This window comes from Gymnoscopelus microlampas (genome assembly GCF_963454915.1).
Source record: "Gymnoscopelus microlampas genome assembly, chromosome: 2".
In the NCBI taxonomy this organism is placed as follows: domain Eukaryota; kingdom Metazoa; phylum Chordata; class Actinopteri; order Myctophiformes; family Myctophidae; genus Gymnoscopelus; species Gymnoscopelus microlampas.
Genome location: NC_139939.1, coordinates 16,944,899 through 16,968,935, shown reverse-complemented (window position 1 = coordinate 16,968,935; position 24,037 = coordinate 16,944,899). Strand labels below are relative to the sequence as shown.

General features: G+C 43.1%; 1 protein-coding gene across 1 annotated transcript; it reads left to right on the top strand.

The window, feature by feature from the left end:
• Positions 1 to 2,293: 2,293 nt before the first annotated feature.
• Positions 2,294 to 22,479, top strand: LOC311054160 (uncharacterized protein; the record flags this gene model as incomplete). The annotated part of the gene is made up of 8 exons (XM_084070039.1): positions 2,294 to 2,386; positions 12,299 to 12,349; positions 13,949 to 14,401; positions 14,543 to 14,644; positions 15,448 to 15,677; positions 17,031 to 17,211; positions 18,731 to 18,875; positions 22,178 to 22,479. The coding sequence occupies 8 exons, from the start codon at positions 2,294 to 2,296 to the stop codon at positions 22,477 to 22,479; spliced, it is 1,557 nt and encodes a 518-aa protein (XP_083926165.1).
• Between the last annotated feature and the right edge of the window lie 1,558 nt (positions 22,480 to 24,037).

The following is a 24,037-nucleotide window of genomic DNA, read 5'->3' as shown; positions in this document are numbered from 1 at the left end:
ATTTTTGGACCCCAAAAGTATAGTAATACCTGTACGTTCACACACTTTAACACACAGTTAATCGAACAAATCAATGTAATCGATTATAAAAAATATCAATAATCAATCATTTATTGAAATAATTGATTAATAATCAATCCTTATTTTGGGCAATTCTTTTTTCTAAAACATTTTCAAAAACGTAAACAAAATTTAGAATTGCGGATGTACAAGCTCACAAGTGTGACGACACGACACAGTTGTTCGACAAAGAATAAAACAGGGGATGTTTTATCGATTTGTTGATATAAAAAACTTATTTTTATGAAAATAAAACACTAATTAATAATCGCTAATAAAATAATCAATAGTTACAGCCCTAATTTATCATAATCTTCTGTCATGTAACTGTTTACACAACTGTGGGTGTGTGTGTGGGGGGGGGTGCGTGTGTGTGTGTGTGTGTGTGTGTGTGTGTGTGTGTGTGTGTGTGTGTGTGTGTGTGTGTGTGTGTGTGTGTGTGTGTGTGTGTGTGTGTGTGTGTGTGTGTGTGAAATACATGCACACAACATATGTAAGCTCATTAGCACCACCGCTAGCAACTAGAGGGGATTGGGGTTAGTTAAATCCCTAAGCCTCATGGGACGTATGCGTCTTATTACCCAGCATGCACAGCGGCCGCAGCCTCCCAAGCTACACGCTCACATTGGCAGACTGGACTGTACACCTGGCCGTTCCTGTTCTCTGCTCCGACTGAAGTCTAGGTATGCAACTAACTATCCATTATTTTATTAACCATTATTCTATCCATTACTTTTTCTTTTTCTCTTTATTGAGTATAGTACAGTAGGTTGAGAAGAAATGGGTAGAAAGAGATGGGGAGTGACACGTAGCAAAGGCCGTCGGGATCGGGACTCGAACCTGCGACGCGCTGTCGGGCTATATTGAGCCTATAGGTGCCTGGACCGCTACGCCTGCCGTCCCGGCCTATCCATTACTTTTTGAATTGAATAACCGAGAAGCGATTCCCACGACACGGAGTGAGCATGTAGATCTGCTATTTTTTACCAGGTTGTCAAATCTTGTCTATATCTACACTCGCTAGTAGTCACTTCCTCATTGGCTGGTCCTTTTGCAAGACTTTTTCCATTTAGCCAATGAGGGCTTAATGTCCTCTCAGAATATGGGATCTCAAGACGACCCACAATACCGTGTTCGGCCACTGTATGCATCCCTATGGTAAATGGCGCTGTTGCAAAAAAAAAAAGTGTGGTCGTCGCCACCAAACAAACTATTGACTTGACTCCTCATACACACACACACACACACACACACACACACACAGTGACCTCCAACAGCGACCCAGAAAAAACAAGACAACGCGCACAAGCCCTTACTGAGGCACACAAACTGATTTAGCTCTGTTCAAAACGATTTACTATTTACTGCCATTTTGGCTGTTTTTGTTTTGTCCGCGAGCGAAAGGGTACAGGACCACGGGTCCATTTGGTTCCGCGCGCGCGGACGCTGGAGAGAGCAACCTGGTATAATACGACTGTGTCATATCTTGTTTTTGTTGATGTATTTGTTGCTTTTGAACATTTTCGCTTCTAACGCCATGCCCACAATAGGGAACAATTATTAATCAATCATGTTATTAAATGATTGATTACTTCAACCCATTACGACCGGGGACGCATCTGCGTCTCATTTTAAGATTTCTTTGGGCTATTCAAAAATAGCAGATCTACAAGCTCATAGCGCGGCACCGAGTGCCGCGCTACGAGCTTGTAGATCTGCTATTTTTGAAAAATCTTGAAAAAAATATTTTCCAGATTTTTTTCAAAAAACTGAATTTTTTTAAAGAATCGCCTCAGGTCTTAATGGGTTATCTGTTGCACACCCCTACTGAAGTCTCTCTCTCTCTCTTCCTCTTGCCCCCCCCCCCTCCCCCCCCCAGCAGGAAGGAGGAAAAGGTGAAGGCTGTCGCGCGGGTGTCCCCCTGTTGGCATGACGACCGCTCGCACGCCCCCCATCTCACGTGCCGTCGTCTGCCTGTTACCACGGTGACCCCGTTCCATCGTCTCCTCTGTTCTCGTCTCTTCTCATCCCGGCCTTGGGGAGGAGAGAAGAGCGTTGGTTGGGTCTCTCTCCATCCATCCGCTCACGGATGGGCCAGTGGATTGTGCGCTCCTGGACGTGGCGTGCGCGGTGGTAGTTGTTGTTGTGGTGGTGACGGCAGACAGGTGCGTCCCTCTGGGCATGCTGTGCTGGGAATAGGAGCTATAGGGGGGGGGGGACTGGGAGCAGCAGCATGCCGGTACAACAGATCTCTGTGACGTCGGCGGGACGGGAGACGGCCGGCGGCAACGGCAAGAGCGCCTCTCGCTCCAAAGACAAGAATGAGGTGAGTGAGTCCCCCTGAGAACGCTGGTCCTCAAACTTTGTCATGTCAAGGAACCCCCAGTTTAAAAAATATTATTTTTTTTTCAGAAAAGAGCTGATCTATAACGCATTGCGATGCTATATTAACAAAACATTTTGGGGACTCCCTGGAACCCCTTCAAGGACCCCTGAGGGTCCACGCACCCCACTTTGAGAATCAGTGCTCTAGTCTAAAACACAACTTTTCAAAGTGGAGGACCACACGAGGCATCATCAGGGTGGCTAAATGGAAAGGAGAGGGAAACTGGAAAATATAATATAAACTAGAAAAAGTGCTCCTCGGAGCACAGGTCTCCGCCAGGTCAGATTTGGACAGATTTGTTGGTTTGTTGTGTTCAAAACGAACCAAACCTGCAAACTTTGGAAGCCAATATTAGCCAATCAGGATAGAATATAGAAAATCGGACAGATCTGTGTTGATCACATGACTTTATAGATACTGTGTACCGATTTGTGTGAGGTTTGGACAAAGTCTGTAGGAGTGATATCCAAAAATGTGTCTTAAACAAATCGGCCTCCTGGTGGCGCTATAACAGGCCAATCTGAAAAGTTCGGGGCAGAGGTTTGGCTTTGGCATCCAGGGAGTGTGTGTGCACAGTTTCGCAGCGGCCGGGCTAACGGTGCCGGAGATTAGCTGTTCACAGACACACGGACAGACGGACGGACGGACGGACGGACGGACAGGGGGTAAAACATACTCTCTCGCCATGCCTTTCGGCTTGGCGGAGACAAAAATTCAATTCATGATTATTTTGCCAGTTGAACCACTTTCAACCTGACATCCCTATTTTCATTTTTAGCCTATCTACACGCTCAGAATAGTCATAATTATGTTATTGTATTTTTGAAAGGTTTAGTCGTTTTTTTTAAAAGCCATTTTACAAAAGGGGGGCCGCAGCCAGAGGCTAATTTGGGGGTCTTTGTCATGGAAATGTTTGGGAAAGTCCTGCTCTAAAACATGGCGTTTCTTTACGGGTGGCACTGGGACCCTGAGAGTAGCCCGCGAAACCAGTTGCTGGAACTCAAAAACACATAGATAAAGAACAGCTCATAATAGAGCAATGTTGTGATCATACTATACTGACTTCATCTTCGCTGCAAAATTCAAGTCCTAATAAAATAATAATGAAAACATTCTGAATCATTGCTCTAAAACCAGATATCTGTTACACTGGAGTTTGAATGGGTGTCCGACAAAGGTTAGCAGGTTTTTGACATCAGAGATGTTAGAAATTGGTTTGATGAACACAGGAGCAGGCGCACACACCAGTGTTGATGAGGAGGTGCTGCTGACCACGGAGGAGGCACTGTGTACATACACAAGAAGGAGGTCGCACATCTCGTAGCCACGACGTAATAACGGCAGTGGCTCAGGAGGAGGTAGGGCTGACGCTTGGGAATCGCAAGGTTCCCGGTTTGATATCCCGGGCTCCCACTGTGTTACTGTCGAAGTGTCCTTGAGCAAGACACTGAACCACAACTGCTCCTGATGAGCATGTTGGTGCTTTTGCATGGTTTCCTCCGCCAACGGTGGGTGAATGTAATGCACATTGTAGTGCTTTGGATAAAGGCGCTGTATAAAGGCACCATTCACCATTTTAAGTAACTTGTTGGTCAAAACGTTGGTTATCCTTTTAAAATGAATATGTTATTGCATCGTGGCTACGAGCTGTGAGACCTCCTTCTAGTAAATACAAACCGGTTTGATGCCACGAGCAGAAGTCTTTGTGGTAGAAGTTCAATGACCGTTAATCTCGGTAAAGGCAGAGTTGGGAGTCGCATGTGGGCGTGTTACGTGACTTGGTCAGGTGTGTGTGTGTGTGTGTGTGTGTGTGTGTGTGTGTGTGTGTGTGTGTGTGTGTGTGTGTGTGTGTGTGTGTGTGTGTGTGTGTGTGTGTGTGGGTGGTGTTCATCCTTGTAGCTTAATCCTCACTACACTGGCAGTGTCACCTGTCCTTTCATATTAGTCGTATAGTGGTGTCCAGTACTCAATGTAGACGATACATTTCGAGTGTTAATTAGCTACAGAGTGTTGTTACCATGACTGTACAAATGGAACCATCAGAGCCGTCTGGGAGAAATGCGGGGCCCGGTGCGAAGTCGCGTGCGTTTTGGGCGGATATTTCCGAGTTTTTGGTGGTTATTTGCGGTTATTTCTTTTAATAATTCTTAATAAACGTGATTCTGTTCACTTAAGAAAAAAAAAAAAGTATTTATTTTTTTCCCGTTTTTTTGCGGGCCCCCCCCCAGCGCGGGGCCCGGTGCGGCCGCAACCATTTGTAGTTTTGTACACTCCTCTGAGTTAAATTGACTCTAAGAATTGTATTGCGTATGCCAGTGTGGTGAAATGTTGACCTGAGAGAGAGAGAAGACGTCAGGTGTATAATACTTATGGACCAAAGTCAACATGTGTCACACATGTCAGCAATGTGCTTCCATTGTTTTTTTTCCGTCTTTGTTTCAAAATTTGACATCTTGAATAGCTAAAGCAGAGGCAATGGAGAGAGAGGGAGATGAGATGAAGGATACAGTGAAACAAGGAATATATTTATTGAATGTTTCATAGTTCATGATTGCATACAGGAATGTATGAAGTATTCTCAAGAAGCCAACTCCTTCATGAGGCTGATGCACACAATGCCATGTGTCTCTTTCTTTACCTGTCTGTCTGTCTGTCTGTCTGTCTGTCTGTCTGTCTGTCTGTCTGTCTGTCTGTCTGTCTGTCTGTCTGTCTGTCTGTCTTTTTCGCCACCTTTCTGTGTAATTCTCCCACACATGCATGCACGAATGTCACACATACGTACAGGCAACATGCGCGTAACTGCGCACGTACATACACACATGCGCACCCGCACCCGCACCCACCCGCACGCACGCACGCACGCACGCACGCACGCACGCACGCACGCACGCACGCACGCACGCACGCACGCACACACACACACACACACACACACACACACACACACACACACACACACACACTCACGAAGCACTTTAACTGCCGTCCCTACTGTATGTTACACAAGCCTTTTATTACTACTCCATCGGGGGGGGGGGGTATCCTTCTATCCTTCCATACTGTAGATGGCTTTTAACCACTTCAACTCCAGCATCCGTATTGTGGGGAAAGCTTTAGCAGAAAATAGCAGATCGATTGTCGATCGTCTATTTTCAGCGGAAGCTTTTCCCACAATAACAGAAAACAAAAAAGACATTAGCATAGACTAGAGCCCTGAGGGACTCTGGTCAATCATATATAGGGTTTAAGTGGTTAAAGTGTTTCTTTACTGAGACAATGTGAAGGTGATGTTGAGTTAGGTCTTTAATATCACTATTACTACACTATTACCAGACTAGATATCTAGAACATATCTAGAAATGATAGTTAACAAAATCATAAGGATGAGCATTTCAGCTATAATCATCCATTCACACATAGTGATATCACTACATTATTACTGTGTTGGTTTGTAGCTGATATAACACGTTCATGTTGATTATCCTGTATGGATTCATTCGGTTTCTCTCTCGAATTTTGAAAGGGGATTTCCACTTGATAACAACCAGTCAAGTAGACTTGATGAGACTGTTCTTCATTTACATAGTTACAGCTACTGTAAATGAATGATTACAACACGAGGCCTAGAGTCTGATAGATACTGTAAATATATAGATAGATAGATAGATAGATAGATAGATAGATAGAGTAATACAATTTGATATAAGATTGTAATAATCCAATGCTATATGCTGTGTATTATCTAAGGACCATGGTTGTAGGTTCACTAATAGTACTATGTAAGAACTTCCCACTAGTCCCACTATTACATGTACTGACAATGCCGTAACACAACACAACACAACACAATGACTCTAATGTGCAAATGTATCTGCTTTGGTAACTGGACTTCAGTTGTGTTTGCTTTTGAACATTATGTTAACAATTATTGCAAACAATTTCAAATGTAACAAATAAGAAAAATAGAAGATGTTCACAATGCGATGCATTGTGAACATTGTGAGCTTGTAGATCATTTTCGCTATTCGTCGTTTGATTAAGTATATACATAGGGCTCAAGTGATTATGGCAGAGTGTCATTAAGGGCGCACTGTGCTTGCTTCAATATTGAAGTGTACTTAATGACCTTTACATAATATGTTGATACACAGGTTAATACACTGGAACACTATGTGGTCTCTGTCGGGTGGAAACCCTACAGAATGTCCAAAACTGTTACTTTACAGGATTCAAATGAAACAATATGAACAAGTAGGACGTTAATTTACGGAAAAACACAAAAAGTTTAAATACGGAGATAGGAGGTTTCTGCCCGACAACAACGATATGCAAAGTGCTAACACAAGTGTTAATGTAAAGAGGCCTATTTGGTTACATAAATCAGTGATTCTCAACCTGTGGGCCCGGGGCACATTGGTGGACCATGAGGATATTACAAGTGGGTGCCCAAATAATTGGCAAAACACTAAGATTGTAATGTAATGATAATATAACATCAATATTTAGAAAAATGGATGTTAAAAAAGTCACTGTATTTTTTCTTTAAAACTTCAAAATGTAGTTCTCATTGTGATGCCAGTAAACAAGAACTTAAAGTATGCTATGTTAGTTCCATTGATCCAATTCCAAGGGTCAGGGTATTAGCATTTCCAAAGTGTTACTTTGGCCAGCTTGTTCATTTATCTTATTGTCCAGGGATAAAGCTCTTTAGCAGTCTACTGCCGCTGGCCATGTGGCTGCAGTCTGCAGAGACACTTTCCAATGTGTGTGTGTGTTCTTTTTAAATGCTCCCCCCCCCCCCCTTTTTATCTCCAATTTAGTCGTTATGCCAATTGATTCCTCCCCCACGCACTGTGTGGGTGAAATTAAAATGGTTGAGAATCACTGCTAGAGCCGTAAAAATATTCTCTTATGGGGGTGGTCCCTGGCATGTCTTTTCAAATGGGGGTCCGCGGCGGGCTAATAAGTGTCAATTTGAGGGTCCTTGACATGAAAAAGTTTGAGACCCACTGACGTCGAGCCTTCGTCCTACTCCTCCCGCCCAACAACACTCCCTGCTGAGCGGTTCCGCCCCATGCAGCGTGCAGTGACATTTATCTCCCTCCCTGCCCGGCTTACCTCCCCCGAACACCATGTATATAGACACTCGACAAAGCAACCATTTATTAAAACAAGAATGAACTGAGCGACTTCAGGTTGAGGTGAGGAAGGATGAGACTGAGGTGGCGGTGTATAGTCTCAAGCCTGACACTTTGTCGTACGATGGTGTGTCGCGTGCTGAAAATAGCCGATCTGCAAGCTCACAATAATGCGTTGCATGCTATTTTCGGCGTAAGGAGCTGACGGCCATTGCAGCTCTGCTCTGAAGTGGTCGTCATGGCTTCTTTTCTGCCAGTTTATGTCCAAGTTTATGGTTTATTTCAAGGTTTGAAAAAGAGGAATTGAAAAAAAGAATAAGGAAATGGAAAAGCAACTGTGTGTGTGTGTGTGTGTGTGTGTGTGTGTGTGTGTGTGTGTGTGTGTGTGTGTGTGTGTGTGTGTGTGTGTGTGTGTGTGTGTGTGTGTGTGTGTGTGTGTGTGAGACACCATTACCATCTTATTGTATGGGACAGGGAGAGTTGTGTGAACTTATGCGGACGATAAAGCTCATGTTGCTTCATGAGGAATTGAAATTAGAATTGAAAATAAGGAATAAGGAAAAAACGACAGGTATTTGTGTCTGACCTGAGTTGTGCACCACACTGTTGCACCACAGAACTGGTAGACCGGCTATTTTTGATGAAGATATAGTGTAGAGGGAACAAAGTATAGGGGACTACCTAGTATTGTAATAGAACTCTGGGGGGACTATGTTTTCCTTTTTTTTCATACATACAGACGGACATACAAATGGGTACAGGACTTCACACCCAACATAACAAGAATACGAGATAAATGATTTTTCCTTTAGATAAATGAGAACATTACAAACACAATAAGACATTCCCCTACCCTTTTCCCCTCCTTGGAACTTTGGCTCCCTCTCACTTCACCATACAGGCATATTAAACGTATCTTGAAAAGGGTAGTGGATCTTCAATAGAGCTTTTATTCCGTGGAAGTGAAGTTACAGGTAGCAGAGCATAGGCAAGCCATGGTCGTATTCTGACTGTTAAGACCAACACACACGTTATATTTATACCCTCCTTCTCTCAGTCTGGACCTCGCCCACGCCCTCTTCTCAGAACTGTTAGGGCATCTTTTTCATGTTCTTAACTTTAACTCAACCTGGTGATTTTGGCTTTCTATTCTTAACCCATTGACCTTCAGTAATAGCTGACTACACTCCATTCCTTAACTCCCAGAATGTGCGGAATAACAGACAACCATACTTTGAACATTTACTCCAGACATATACTCTACTCCACTGGTTCCCAAACTGGGTATCGGGACCCCCAGGGGGGTGATTATTTTGGGGGGTCCACAGATGATTTCCTTAATGTGCAACATTGTTTTCTCACTCAACAGTAAACCTCAGCAGTTACAGCAGTTACAATTTAATGACTTTTAAGACCTTTTTGATACAAATTGGCCAATATTGTCAAATATTACGTAAGAAAGAGGCAAATATTGTGAAAATATCAGATCTACAAGCTATTTTCACAATATTTATTTGTGGAACAGAGTCAAACTAAATGTAATGCCAACAATTACAAGTGTCAGGGTGGGGGGAGTTTAAATATGATTATTTTGGGGGGTCCCCAGTTCAAATATGATTATTTTGGGGGGTCCCCAGTTCAAATATGATTATTTGGGGGGGGTGAAAAGTTTGGTTACCCTTGCTCTACTCTATCTTTACTCTAAGTCAGGGGTCTTCAAAAGGGGGTCCGGGACCCCTAGGGGGTCCTCAGAGTTACGACAGGGGGTCCGCCGAATCTTACAAAACTTTCATTAACCACTTGAACCCTAGCATCCCTTTTCTGATGAGCCAAAAATAGCAGATCTACAAGCTCACAACGCCTCGCAGCGCGAGGCGTTGTGAGCTTGTAGATCGGCTATTTTTGGCAAAGAGTTATAGGTGTGTAGAGGGAAAAAAGAGCAGCAAAAGTGTATCTGAATTGTATACAATATAGAGGGGGGTCCCTGCTTCATCTCTCTCTCAGCTAGGGGGTCCTTGGCCTGAAAAGGTTGAAGACCCCTGCTCTAAGTACTCCTCACTATGATGCAGTCATCATGGGACTACAGACATCAATTCTTCTCCACTACAGCTTCAATGGTGCTATCACTCACAGGGACTGTCAAGTCAAGTTGCTGACTGAGTAGAATAATGTAGCTTTAGGTAGGATTTGTACTGTATGTTTAACAGTAAATTATAATGTCACTACAATTTGTCAGAGCTCAAACGAGAGCTATAGCGACTTCAATGGTACTCTTTTCCTGGGTTTTACTGTAAAATAAATGTATAGTAAATAGGCTAACTGCAATAATAGAAAATATGGGGTTATTTTCTAGAGGAAATTACAAACATATACATTCTTTAAAAAAATAATAATAATAGTATTGCCAATGAATTCCTCCCCTCACACATTACTGTGTGTTGTCACTGCTGTTGTATCCTACTGACTCACCTACCGGTGAGGAGCCCCCACCGGGAGGACGTAGACGAGCCTCTGTCCTACTCCTCCCGCCCAACACTCCCTGCAGGGGTGTGGCCGTGACACTTATCTCATGCAATTACCCCCCCCCCCCACCCCCCCCCCCTTCCCGCTTCAGGGGAGGTTGTGAGCCCAGAGACTGTGTCATGCTTGCGCACATTGTTGTGGAGCATCAAAGCCAAATATGATGCAATTTCATTGCAATGAATGTTTTTTTAACTTGACGCGCGTTGGTATGAATAATAAGCATGTTAAATAGTATAAGCACCAGCATAGAGGTTGCAGTTCAGACTCCCGAGAGTGCATACTGAATTGTGAAGTGTTAGTTTTCTAACAAACGTACTTTCCCGACTGCCCTAATCCAGCGGTTGTAGTTTAGTTTTTTTCGGGTACTTCTAGGTTCAAATAACATAATATCTGGCGTAGCAATGTGTACATGGCCTCCCTTTTTTTCCTTGTGCTCATGAGTTAAACCCTGATAACAGAAGTCATGCTCTGCCAACTCCAACCGTATGAGAGTTCACACAGCGCAGTGTGTTGGGTTCAAAGTTGTGTCAAAGCTCTTCATTTAACCACTTAAACCCCAGCATCCTTACTGTGGGGAAGACTTTCGCAGGGAAATAGCCGATCGACAAGCGTTGTGTGCTGTTGTCTGCGAAAGCTTCCCCCCCACAGTAACAGAAAACAATACACTAGTGTAGAGCCCTGAGGAACTCCGGCTGACCATATAGGGTTTAAGTTGGTGATGTTGCTGTAAATAGAGGCACATTGCAGAGCTGTGTCTCTGGCACTGAGCAGTAAGAGGATTGGTTGGCTTTATAACCTGAGGTCAGAGTGAGGGAACACACAGACACGTGGTCAAGCATGACTCCTGTCTATCGTGTTCTGGATGTCAGCCGGACACGTTCTGCTGCTGACAACTGGAACTCACCTTGAAACCTCTTATCTCCATATTCAACTTTTTTAGTTTTTTCTTAAATAAATGGCCTACTTGATCATGTTACAGCGACAGCAACACAAAAGTATCCAAAATATATCAAAAAAGCATCAAAAATTGCAGATCTACAAGATCAAATAGCAGATCTACAAGATCAAAAATAGCAGATCTACAAGATCAAAAATAGCAGATCTACAAGCTTGAAACGCGGCGCGAAGCGACGCGTTTTGAGCTTGTCGATCTGCTATTTTTGCTATTTTGGAATTTTAATCCTGAAAAGTACCATTTTTGGACATGGTGTCCACCCGACAGGGACGATATCAAAGATTCTTACTGCTGAAATGAAGATGAGAATCAACCACTTGATCCCTATAGCGTCCTTATTCTGGGCATGTCGTAATACGCGAACATTCACCGAAAATAGCAGATCTTCAAGCGTGTGAGCTTGTATTCTGCTATTATCTTTAACAGTTTTTTTTTTTTTTTTGTCGTAAACATACAAATCTTGCAGCAATTTCTTTTGTCATAAACATACATAACTGTAACAAAAAAACAAAACAATTTATTTATATGTTATTGAAACAATAATCTTATTTATAATTCACAAATGTTTTAAAATAATGGTAATAATAATAAAGAGAGAAAAAGAGGGGAAAAGGAAGAGAGGGAAGGGAAGGGAAGGAGGAAATGTATTCTGCTATTATGAGATAGATACACCGTAAGAGATGGTGAGGGGAAAAGGAGGGGACCTAGTATAGAGCCCTCGGGGACCCCTGTTAACTATGTATATAAATGCCCGTGTTTTAGATTGAAACGGTCAAAGCTGAAGGTCACAATCAAGATCAAGGACAAAATGGAGAACAACACATACTGTAGGTGGATTTTCATGAAACTTGTTTGGGAATGATCAGTAGGCTGCCTCAAAGAGATGATGATATTACGGACCCAAAATGTCAGAGGAACAGGGTCACAATCGAGGGATTAAAAAGACATCATCTCTCATATTTCAGGTGGATAATAATATATCTTGAAAACTGCATAGCGTTGGCAGAGGTTACACTTACTGCAATGTTTCCAGTTTGTTATACAAATTGTGCTTAGTACAGATATCTATACAAATACTGAAGATAGAGAAAATGTGTGCGTGTGTGTGTGTGTGTGTGTGTGTGTGTGTGTGTGTGTGTGTGTGTGTGTGTGTGTGCGTGTCAACCCGACATGAGACTCTCTTTTTCTCATCACCTCTCTCTCTCTCTCTCTCTCTCTCTCTCTCTCTCTCTACAGGGGGGGAAGGCCCCTGGGAAGTCAGGGAGGCGATCCAGCAACGTCTCCAAGGTAACGGCTGAACGTCAGAGAGTCTTACTGAGCTATAGGAGGAGAGGTAAAGCCACAGATAGACAGAGAGAGAGAGAGAGAAAGGTAACAAGAAAGAGAAAGGGGGAGAGAGCAGGGAAGGGTAAGAGAGACAGAGGGAAAAGAGAGACAGGTGTACGGTAGTGAAATGGAGTGGTATATCGTCTCTGTCAGGGTGGAAACCTCATACAACAATATGTCCAAAACTGTTACTTTTCAGGATTCACATTCAAAAGTAGCAGATCTACAAGCTTGCGTTGCTTTTGATGCTTATGTGTGACGCTGTAGTATGATCAAGTAGGGCGTTGATTTACCAAAAAAAAGGGGGGAAAAATTTAAATATGGAGATAAGAGGTTTCTGCCCGACTGCAACGATATAAGGGGTAAGAATGGCCCCTATTTTAGTCCAGACTGGCTAAATCCACTATTTGGGGATTTAGGGTGGCGCAAGGGGTGTTCCCGTGCAAAAGTTGCTATTCTGGGACACCTGCCTTACCCGCAAAACACCTGCACTACCCGAGTACCTGTTACATTATGTGGTGGTTTGGGCGTTACAATAATAAAACCAATCACTGTGCCAGAGGCCTTTAAGAGAAGACTGCGCAAGCCATTATCCCCAATGCAATCTTACACTCTCCTCTCTCCCTCTCTGTCAGTGTTGCCGGGTCTGCTTATTATAAGCCACGTTGGGCTTGTTTTTCTGTAAAGTTGCTTGTAAATAATGGTAGTTGCGGGTTGCGGTTGTGAGCTTGTAGATCGGCTATTTTCAAATAGCCAACATATATGAATATGCACATTGTTTAACAGGCGACATATATAGGTTTGAAGTGCTCATGTGGCCTAGTCGTTGCTTTTGGGCTTGTTTTCATAGACCTGGTAGCTTATTCCTCTCGCAAAGTCTGGCAACACTGCTCATGTTCTGACATGAACTCTGCTACCGCACTGAGGCGCCGTAACATTGGACACCATATGCCCGACGTTTACTTCATAGGCTCTATAGCCTTTGATTGCCTTTCAATAAAACCATATTTGATAGACATACGTATCACCTACATGTTAATGATTAGAGAGAATTTTATCTTATTGTAATCAGTTAATTATTTCCTGCGTAAGCGATGAATAAAACTGAAGTGTGTAATTTGGAGAGCATCGCATTGCGCGACGCACACATTATCTTCTTTGAAAAGATTATCATCTTATATAAACACAATTGACACAAGGAATTGACACTCTCACTTCTGCTGATTATAGGAACATTTTATTCACAGAGATTTGTTGAGAATTAGGAGAGAGGGAGCCTTTGAATAACAGAGTCGGCATAATGAATAGCAGGTATAAAGGTTTAGGGACAGTGCCAGCTCCCTTATCCGTGATTCATGGGTTGCGGGCAGTCATTTGCGGGTGGCGGGCAGCGGGTGCGGGTATAGCCATGGCCAGAATAGGGCCCTGTGATTCCTGCCCATTCATCATGTTAGAATGAGAACACCTTCCCAACAGCATGTTCTTAGTTTAAAAGATGTACATCTACAGGTCCTAAACACATAGGAAACAACTGTCTCATCTCAAAATACTTTGTTCCAGGGACCCCCAGAAGCAAAGGAGGAGGATACCTCGGTGAAGGTGGGCCCGTCGGCCCAGGCCACCCAGAAGAGGCAGGTGAAACGGCGTCACCGCCGCAAGAGGACCGGCAGCGTCCCGGCGGACGCCGCCAACACGGACCCCACCACCGCCACCACCACCAAACAGGACCGCCGCAGCCCCGACCCCAGCCCCCCCGGCTCCGAGAAGAGGGTCGAGAAGAGGGCGCGGACGCCCGGGCCACGCCGGGGGGAGCGGGAGCGGCCCGCGCGTCTCCGCGACGTCGACACGGAGTCGTCGTCTGAGGACGGCGGGGAGGCGCGGCGCGAGGCGCGAAGCTGGAGCAAGGAGAAGGCCCGGAGGGGAGGCCGGCGCCGCAGCGAGGAGGGCGGCGGCCGCAGCGAGAGGGCCATGGAGGAGGAGGTCATGATGGATGAGGTCATGGAGCTGCAGTCCGTCTGCTCCGAGGAGGGGAAAGGAGAGGAGGAGGAGGAGGAGGAGGAGAAGGAGAACCGGGCCCCGCCGGAGAACGGGGAGGGGGAAGGGGGCCTGAAGAAGCGTCGTAGTGCCGGCAGTGGGGGGTCTTCCTCGGTGAAGGGAGGCAGGGGGAGTGGCTCGCAGAGGAGTGGCTCGCAGAGGAGTGGCTCGCAGAGGAGTGGCTCGCAGAGGAGTGGCTCGCAGAGGGCAGCGGCGGAGGAGGTAACTCAGATTTCTATTTTTGTACTTAACCCATTGAGACCTGGAACTGTGTCATTTTTAGATTTGAGCTAAAAAGCATTATTTTACACTTTGGGCTATTCAAAAATAGCAGATCTACTAGATCTACTCTTGTAGATCTACTATTTTTTTTAAATCGTGATGCAAATGTGTGCAAATCTTTGAATATATATATTTTTAAAGCGAACATTTTTAACTCAAATCTTTGCTTCTGGGGGTCCCTGGAACAAAATATTTTGATGGGGGTCCGCGGCCAAATACATATAATTTTGGGGGTCCTTGAAATGAAAAAGATTGAGCACCACTGATATAGAAACATACGTTTTTCAGAAAACTGTTGGGATTTAGGAGACATGTAGAATCGGCTTCAGGTCTCAATGGGTTCAAGTAAAAGTAGCAATACCACAATATAAAAAAGTAGAACAAGTTACAAGTAGAATTCCTGTATTCAAGATTTATATAAAGAAAATTAAAATGCATTTTATTTTATCTTTTTCGATATTTTTGAAATATTTTCCAAAAATAGCAGATGTACAAGCTCGCAACGCGGCACCCAGCTCGTCACTTGGTGCCGCGTTGCGAGCTTGTACATCTGCTATTTTTGGAAAATATTTCAAAAATGAGCTTATGAGCTTGTATATCTGCTATTTTTGAATAGCCCAAAGAAATCTAAAAATGACAGAGACGCGTTCCCGGTTCGAATGGGTTTAAAAATGGGTGAAGTGGTCCTTTAAGTGCAGTACTTGAGTAGAAGGTACTGAGTTACTCTGCACCTGTGATGGCAGAGGGAGTCGTTGCATGGTGCTGACGGAGAGAGGGAGCAGAGGTTCGAGGGGAGCAGCTCGTCATCATCGCCGGCAGAGGACGGGGAGGAGCTCATCACCAAGCGCTACCAGGAGACGGGGGCGGGGGGCGAAGACATGTCCGTGCCCACGCCACAGAACGACGTGCACTTTGGGGAGAACGGCGGCACCGCGTTCCCCTGCTCTGATGACTCCGAGGTGGAGGTCTGCAAGTACGTGCGACTTGTCGTGCGTGTGTGTGTGTGTGTGTGTGTGTGTGTGTGTGTGTGTGTGTGTGTGTGAGAGAGAGACAGTGTACCCGTGTGTGTCCACATGCACGGGTGCGATCATTTGTGCACCGGCGCTCTACACTTAAATGGCATTTCGTTGCTCTTATCTCCATATTCTAACTTTTTGAGCTTTTTCGTAAATGAACGCCCTACTTAATCACACTACAGTGTCACACAAAAGCAAAAAAAATAGCAAGCGTCGAACTTGTAGATCTGATACTTTTGCTATTTTTGAATTTGATGCCACTATGATCTGCTATTTTTGAAAAATCGTGAAAATTTGTGCAAATCTTTGAATATATATACTTTTTAAAGCGAACATTTGTAACTCAAATCTTTGCTTCTGGGGGTCCCTGGAACAAAACATTTTGAGATGGGGGTCCGCAGCCAAATACAAATCTAAAAGTATGTTGCTATATCAGTGGTGCTCCAACTTTTCCATGTGAAGGACCCCCAAAATGATATGTGTGTGTCTGGCCTCAACAGCTGCAGCTGATTGAAACACAAAGATGCAACCAGTTACACTAATTAAACACAAACAGGGGTGCAACACATGCGCATAATGATCAAAGGCACCAGTCACTTCACACTGGGTGTGATTTTTGAATAGCCAAAAAAATCTAAAATGACACAGATGCGTTCCCGGATTGAATGGGTTAACTGAAGGTGCAAAACCTACAACCATTTTCTTCCCCAATACATTGAGACTAATTATTGTGATAAGTATATCTCACTTAATGACATGACATGATCATTTTAACCGTGATTGTGGAGCCCCGGTGTACACTGGTCATCTATCACAGTGGTTCTCAAACCTTTTCATGTCAAGGCTGATATGTATTCGGCCGCGGACCCCCCATCTGAAAAGGTTTTGTGCCAGGGACCCCCCCCAGAAGAGAAGATTAGTGTGAAATAATTTAGAAATTTGACATTTTCCAATACCTTCACGATTCTTTTTTTTTAATATTCAAAAATAGCAGATGTACAAGCTCACATCGCGGTACAAAGTGAGCTTGTATATCTGCTATTTTCGAACAGCCACATTTTGCTGGGGATCCAGGGGGGTCCCCAGCAAAAAGTCCCACCTTGAGAGCCACTGATCTATCAATATCTTTCACCTTCCATGATGCGTGCGTGGCTGGATGTGTGTGTGTGTGTGTGTGTGTGTGTGTGTGTGTGTGTGTGTGTGTGTGTGTGTGTGTGTGTGTGTGTGTGTGTGTGTGTGTGTGTGTGTGTGTGTGTGTGTGTGTGTGTGTGTGTGTGTGTGTGTGTGTGGATGTGTGTGTGCGTGCACAGGATCTGCCACTGTGAGGGAGATGAGGACTTTCCTCTGATCACTCCGTGCCACTGCACAGGGAGCCTGCGCTTCGTCCACCAGGCTTGCCTCAACCAGTGGATCAAGTCCTCAGACACACGCTGCTGTGAGCTCTGCCAGTACGACTTTGTCATGGACACGCAGCTCAAGCCGCTAAGCAAGGTATACAGCTACATGCACATGCCACATTCAGTGGCGTGCACAGACATTTTGAGGGGCAGGGGCTCAAGTAAATTATACTTTTTTTTGTTTACTTGGTCTGCTCTTTTTTCCCTCTACACCTATACCTCTTTGCCAAAAATAGCAGATCTACAAGCCCACAACGCCTCGCAGCGCGAGGCGTTGTGGGCTTGTAGATCTGCTATTTTTGGCTAAAGTTCTCCTCAGAAAAGGGATGCTTGGTTTCGAGTGGTTATGGTAAAAAGAAAAATCATATCACATAAAGATTTGGCGGACCCCCTGTAGTAACTCTGAGGACCCCCTAGGGGTCCCGAACCCCCTGTTGAAGACCCCTGGTGTAAACTGAAAAAAAAAAACATTTTTTTTTTCAAAAGGGCACTTCTGGTCAAGAGGGCAAAGGGCAGGTGCTCTAGCACCACCTAGAGTCTATCTGTGCACGTCCCTGGCCACTTTACTGGTGCTCTTTTACTAAATATTTCTGACGACTGTCTAGAAATCAATGGTTCTCAAAGTGAACGAAACATGAATGACCGCACAGTCGACTCTCGCCAGCCATACAAATAAAAGATGTCACAATAAAGACACCCCTCCCAGTCCCCAGGACTTTTTTTGTGTTATCTTTTTAGGTTCAATGTCTTACTGCACCACGTGCTGTTCACATTTGATTTATCCAAAAGGTTATACACACATACAAACACATAACAAACAACTACAAAACACCACAGACACTAGTACTCAATACAAGATGAAACGGGTACACATACCATCCAATTACTGATCGACCAAAACTTAAAGGAGATTCTAGTACAATACATTGGCATAGAAAGAGGCATTAATATTACAAACTTAAAGACAATAAGAAAAAAGGAAAAAGAGAATAATTAAAAACAAAAAACAAAAAAACGTTTTTTTTAAGTTTTATGTAAGTGAAATGTAATTAAATGCAAAGTCAACGTGCTGTTTACATTTATGACTAATACAATATTCAATCAATCAATCAATCAATCAATCAATCAATCATAATCCAAAACTGTTACTTTTCAGGATTCAAATTCAAAAAGAGCAAAAGTAGCAGATCAAAACGCGAGTTTCGAGCATGTGGATCTGCTACTTTTGATGCTTTTGTGTGACGCTGTAGTATGATCAATGATTAATTGATGATTAAGATGATTAATTTACGAAAAAACTCAAAAGGTTAAAATCTGGAGATAAGAGGTTCGTGCCCGACAGCAACGATATAAGATATACTTGTATACTTGAGTTTGTTGATCTGCTATTTTCAAAAGGTTTTTATACATCCGAAAACTCGTGAAATGGGACATTGTGCATAATGAGTACTTTTACTTTTGGGTACTTTAAGTGTATTTTGATGCCGATGCTTTTGTACTTTTAACTCGGTAACGCGGTATTGATACTTTTACTTAAGTAACGAATGTGAGTACTTGGTCCATCAATTCACTGCTGATGTCGTGTCTCTCTTCCTGTATCTCTCCTGCTCCAGTGGGAGAAGCTCCAGATGTCCACCACTGAGAGGAGAAAGATCTATTGTTCGGTGCTGTTCCACCTGATAGCCATCGGCTGTGTGCTGTGGTCCATCTATGTTCTAGTGAGGAGGACCGCCGATGAGTTCCGCACGGGCAGGACTGGTCAGTTCTCACGAGTACTCATGGTCGGGACCCATGTTTGGGTCGCGGAGCCATTTTATTTAAATAAATATCCCTTTTTTTGTTTGCTATTTTTTTTTTAATTAGCAAGATTAAAGATTAAAAGATTGCAAAGAAATCAATTATTTTTTAGATATTATAAATATTTTTCATTTTTTTTAATACATTTTCAAAAAGTCCCACCTAATGGTGACCGTAATGATTTTACATTTCCCAACATCCATCCTTCTACATCAGTACTTCTCAAACTTTTTCATGTCAAGGACCCCCAAATTGATGTGTAATTGGCGGCAGACCCCCATCTGAATGGGTTCCGTGCTAGGGAGACCCCCAGAAGAGAAGATTTGTGTTAAAAAAAACTCAAAATTATTAAAAATAATCCCAAACATTTTCGATATTTTCGAACTTTTCAAAAATAGCAGATGTACAAGCTGCAATTTTTTTTATAGCCAACATTTGAATGGATAAAATGTATACATTTTCAAAAAATCTAAGAAATTCCATAAATACATGATTTTATTTATTTTTTACGTATGAAAATAGCTGATCTACAAGCTCACAACGTGTTGCATGGCAACGCGTTGTGAGCTTGTAGATCGGCTATTTTCACTAGTTTGGGTCCCGGGGAGGCATAACATTTATTTTTTGGGCCCCGAGCTAAAAAGTTTGGGAACCACTGCTCTAGAGACCTTAGAACATAGTCTAGGGTTAGATGGATCTATGCACTTGTAGGTACTGTATATAACGGCCTAACATCAGTCTTTTCATTGATAATCAGATATGTGTTAAAGCTGCACTATGTAACTTTCCTCTTCTGCCCCGGATTTGAACCCGGTTTCCTGCGCAAGTGCTGAAATTTGTACCATTGAGCTAATAGAGCCAGCCTGCTTGCTATGGGGACAAATTGAATCTTGAGATCAAAATTCGTGTCAGATCCTGTGTCTAGGTGAGACATGACCTTTAATAATTGTTTCAATAGAAGAGCAGGGAGACAAAACACAACCACCCCGATTGTATAAGTAATTGTATTAACATACTCTACCATACAGATTGGATAAAATTACATTGTATTAATAAAAGAAAAGTTACATTGTGCCACTTTAAGGACAGTGAAAATACAGTATTTATGAAATGACATACCCAGGCATCTTTTATGTTGGTGTGTCAGTCCTTCACTGTTCCATGTCTGTCTTAAAGGTAGGGTAAGTGATTTACTTTGGTTAAAATAAGTGCTAAATAGCTCTATATTCTGATAGTACTCATTGCTATAGTGTTTGTTCATTAAAAGGAGTCTCCCACGTCTCTCCAGCTCTGTATTAAACAGAAAATGCATTTTCAGTGCTCTCTCCTGATTGGCTTAAATATTGTCACCTACCTGAAAATGTACTATATTCTGTTTACTAAAGAGCTGGAGAGACCCCTGTGACCGAACAAACGCTCTGTAGCAATGATTACTATCAGAATATAGTACTTTAACCTTTTTAACAAAAAAAAAACCCAAAATATATCACTTACCCTACCTTTAAGTCATTTATTATTTGTCCTTGTGACTTGTCATTGTGGTGTGCTGTGGTGTGCTGTGGTGTCGTGTCGTGTTAGACTGTGTATTGTCCTACACAGCAAAACATACTTCACTGGTATGTTTCAAAATAAACCAAACATTTTCCAGAAAACGAAATTGTATGTAACTGTATGTATGAAAATACATATACACGGACATACATCTATACTGGAAATCCATTTTCTCAAAATATATTCTGTAAAAAAACATATTTTCGTCCATATGGGTGGGCAAAATTATATATTTGCCATTTTTATATTTTGAAACATATGAATATATTTGTTGGTACTAAATAGTCGTTTGACGTGGCGTGCTGTGGATAGAGACTAAATAACAGACTATCAATAATAATAGTAGGTTTTAGGAACATAAAAATAGTTGTTGTACATCATAGCGTAGAATACGTTTCTCCAGAGACCGTAAAGGAATAAAGAGATATTACACTTATGTTGATTTCAGAGGATTGGTACAGATTTTCTCTGGCCAACTACAAGTATCAAAAGCAAGGTAAGCACAGCACAGCTACTGCTATTGCTCACTGTCGGCCAGAAACCTCTCTTTATTGTTGCTTTGTCGTTGCCGTCATCTCCATATTTTAACTTTTTGTTTTTAATTAACGGCCTACTTGATCATACTACTGCGTCACATAAAAGCATGAAAGGTAGCAGATCCACAAGCTCATCGATCTGCTACTTTAGCTATTTTTGAATTTGAATCCTGAAAAGTCACAGTCATAGTATCGCAATGACGTCCAAAAAAGGCGATCTACAAGCTCCCTACATGTCACATCACGGCACGTTGTCAGCTTATCGATCGCCTATACTCATTTTGAAAGATTTTGAACATTTTCCCGCCTATAATGACATGCGGCATGGCGTTATAATATAGGCCTCCCAGGAAGGCCAGGGTGAAAGTGAAAGTGGTTCAGTCTGTCTGTGGATTTTTATAAATATTTAACTAATGAATAGTATTAACAATAACCACATCGATCCATTGGAACTCAGGTTCTTTTTTCCATTTCGTGAAAAGTTTCGGTTTCGTACAAGGTTTCCACCTGACAGTGATATACTGTACAACACACATCATCATGCTCTCTGACACACGCTGCAGGCTCTCACAACCTGTGTGTGTGTGTGTGCGTGTGTGTGTGTGTGAAAGGTGTGAGAGGTGTGCGTCTGTGTTTGTATGCCTCTGTATATCTTTACATGTGTGATTCTCGATGTGTGCAGTGCACGCATGTGGCCTCTGTGTGTCATCATGGTTATTGTAGTTGAGTTCAGTTTTTCATTTGCATTTCATTTTGACTTTATCTGTTCTAATTCAGTTTAGTTTTAATTAGTTTCTCAAGTGGGTTTGCTAGGGTTAGGGTTACCCTAACCCTAACCCTAGTAGTTTACTGTATTGTAATATGGGGTACTGTTTTGTCAGAGTTGAGATTCAAAAAGGTCAGGAAAAAGTATAAAAACATGCCATTTAAACAATATGTATTCACAATACTAACAGCTAAGGATATTTTCCTCTCAGATGTTTTATTGGTTTTAGTTAGTTTTGTAAAATGCACAATAATGTTTCAGTTTGTTTTTTGTAAAGCCTTGTTTTTTATTGTTTTTTAAACTAAAACGCGCTTTCAATTCTAGCTTTCAGAATTGTGTTAGTTTTTGTTAAGTATAATGACGTGTGTGTGTGCGTGCGTGCGCGCGTCTCCGCGGCCTTCCCCCTCCAGGTGTGCTGGACTGGCCATTCTGGACCAAGCTGACGTTGGTGGCCATCGGCTTCACCGGCGGCCTCATCTTCATGTACATCCAGTGTAAGGTCTACCTGCAGCTGTGGCGCCGCCTCAAGGCCTTCAACCGCATCATCACCGTGCAGAACTGCCCGCCGCGCGTCTCCACGCTGGCCAACGGCAAGCCGCACCACGACGCCGTGGAGGTTCCGCTCACCCCGGTCCCCGTGCCCTCCGTCCCCGTCCCGGACACAGACTCTGAGGTGGAGGCTGCCGTGGCGCCCGCACAGACCCCTGTGTGAGAGCGAGGCTTGTCGTGTCCCCCCCCCCCCCATATATGGGGGAACATCACTGTGACCCCTGACCCATACACAGGTCAGCACCCTGTACTAGAGCAGGGGTTCTCAAAGTGGGGTCCTTGGGGGGGGGGGTTAGTTAATATAGTTCATATCACAATCATTTGAACCAATGTATCCATTTATATGTTGGCTATTCAGAAATAGCACTTCAAATAATTACTTATTTAAGGAAGACTATCGTCTTATATCAGTCATTGTGCTTGTGATTTGAGCCAACTGATTTTTTTATGGATAGTGATAAATACACTAACTTTGGTCTAACAGGCCCTGAGGACCCCCCAGCGCCTAAAACATCAATGCCAATGATAAGAATGACACCTGATGATGAGACTGTTCCGTTACTTGTATATATTTTACTTACTTTTTTTGAATTGCACTGATATGAAAACAGCCTAAAAACACTCTTTAGTGGACAATCATGGCTTCAGAACACCAAAGAGTCAGACCTAGCCAATCAAATGATTTAAGGTAGTGGCAGTGGTTCTCAACCATTTTATTTTTATCCAAGACCCAAATGTTTACCTTCTCCATCAAGTCACGACCATATAAACTCAGTAGGTGACACAATGTTCCCATTTCCAAGTATAACTCCATTCGTGACCCGTTAGGATTGTCTCACGGCCTGCTTGTGGGTCACAATCCACTGGTTGAGAAACGCTGTTTTAGAGGAAAGTTAATATAAGCCATTCCTGCAGTGCATGGTGATTCTAGCTAGGCCATTGCACTGAGACTTGATTGCACATAGTCCTTGTGCACAGGTATTATAGTTAAGATCAGAACAATCAATGGAAACATACTGTACTTGACAGCCAGATTTACTATAGCAATATTTTAAACAGAATTGCACTCAAAAGACCAAATTCGTCAAAGCAGGTTGAAGCTGTGAAACATCTCACAGTCAAGTGTATTCCCATTCTCGCAGTCTGGTGGGTTTAAAAATAACAGTGCAGTCAGTGTTAGAGGTTTAAGTATGAATTTAACAAAGCCATAGAAACAGTTACTTATCCAAAACATCGAACATTATGCAGCATCAAATCTTGCTTTATATAAGATATCTGCACTTCTACATTTCTGCAATTATCTATTTTAAACACTTGTTCTCTATCGTGGTCGAGACTGGCTCTCCACTACATATTATTCAATATGTACGGGAACTGACCCCCAGGGGCAGTGCTCGTGGATACTCTTTAAGACACATCACTCATGGTGGCCCTGCCCTGATCTGTGATCAGTGGGGTATTTAAGCCCCACCCAGGCAGAGCCACTTCGACTCTTTGATTTCCACGAGAGCAGACGCTTAGTGGACTCAGCTTAAGACAGTATACAGAACGGGTGTTTGGCGGCGTGGTCCACTTACTTAGGTAGAGAGCAGGTCTTGTGAGGCTCCTCTCCGGACGCTTTGCTGCCATATTTACACCAACACAAGTATATTCCATATTATTCCTGGCGCGGCGGGCACCCTGGTTCCGAATCTGACCTAGTCGGAGGGCGGACCAGGGCA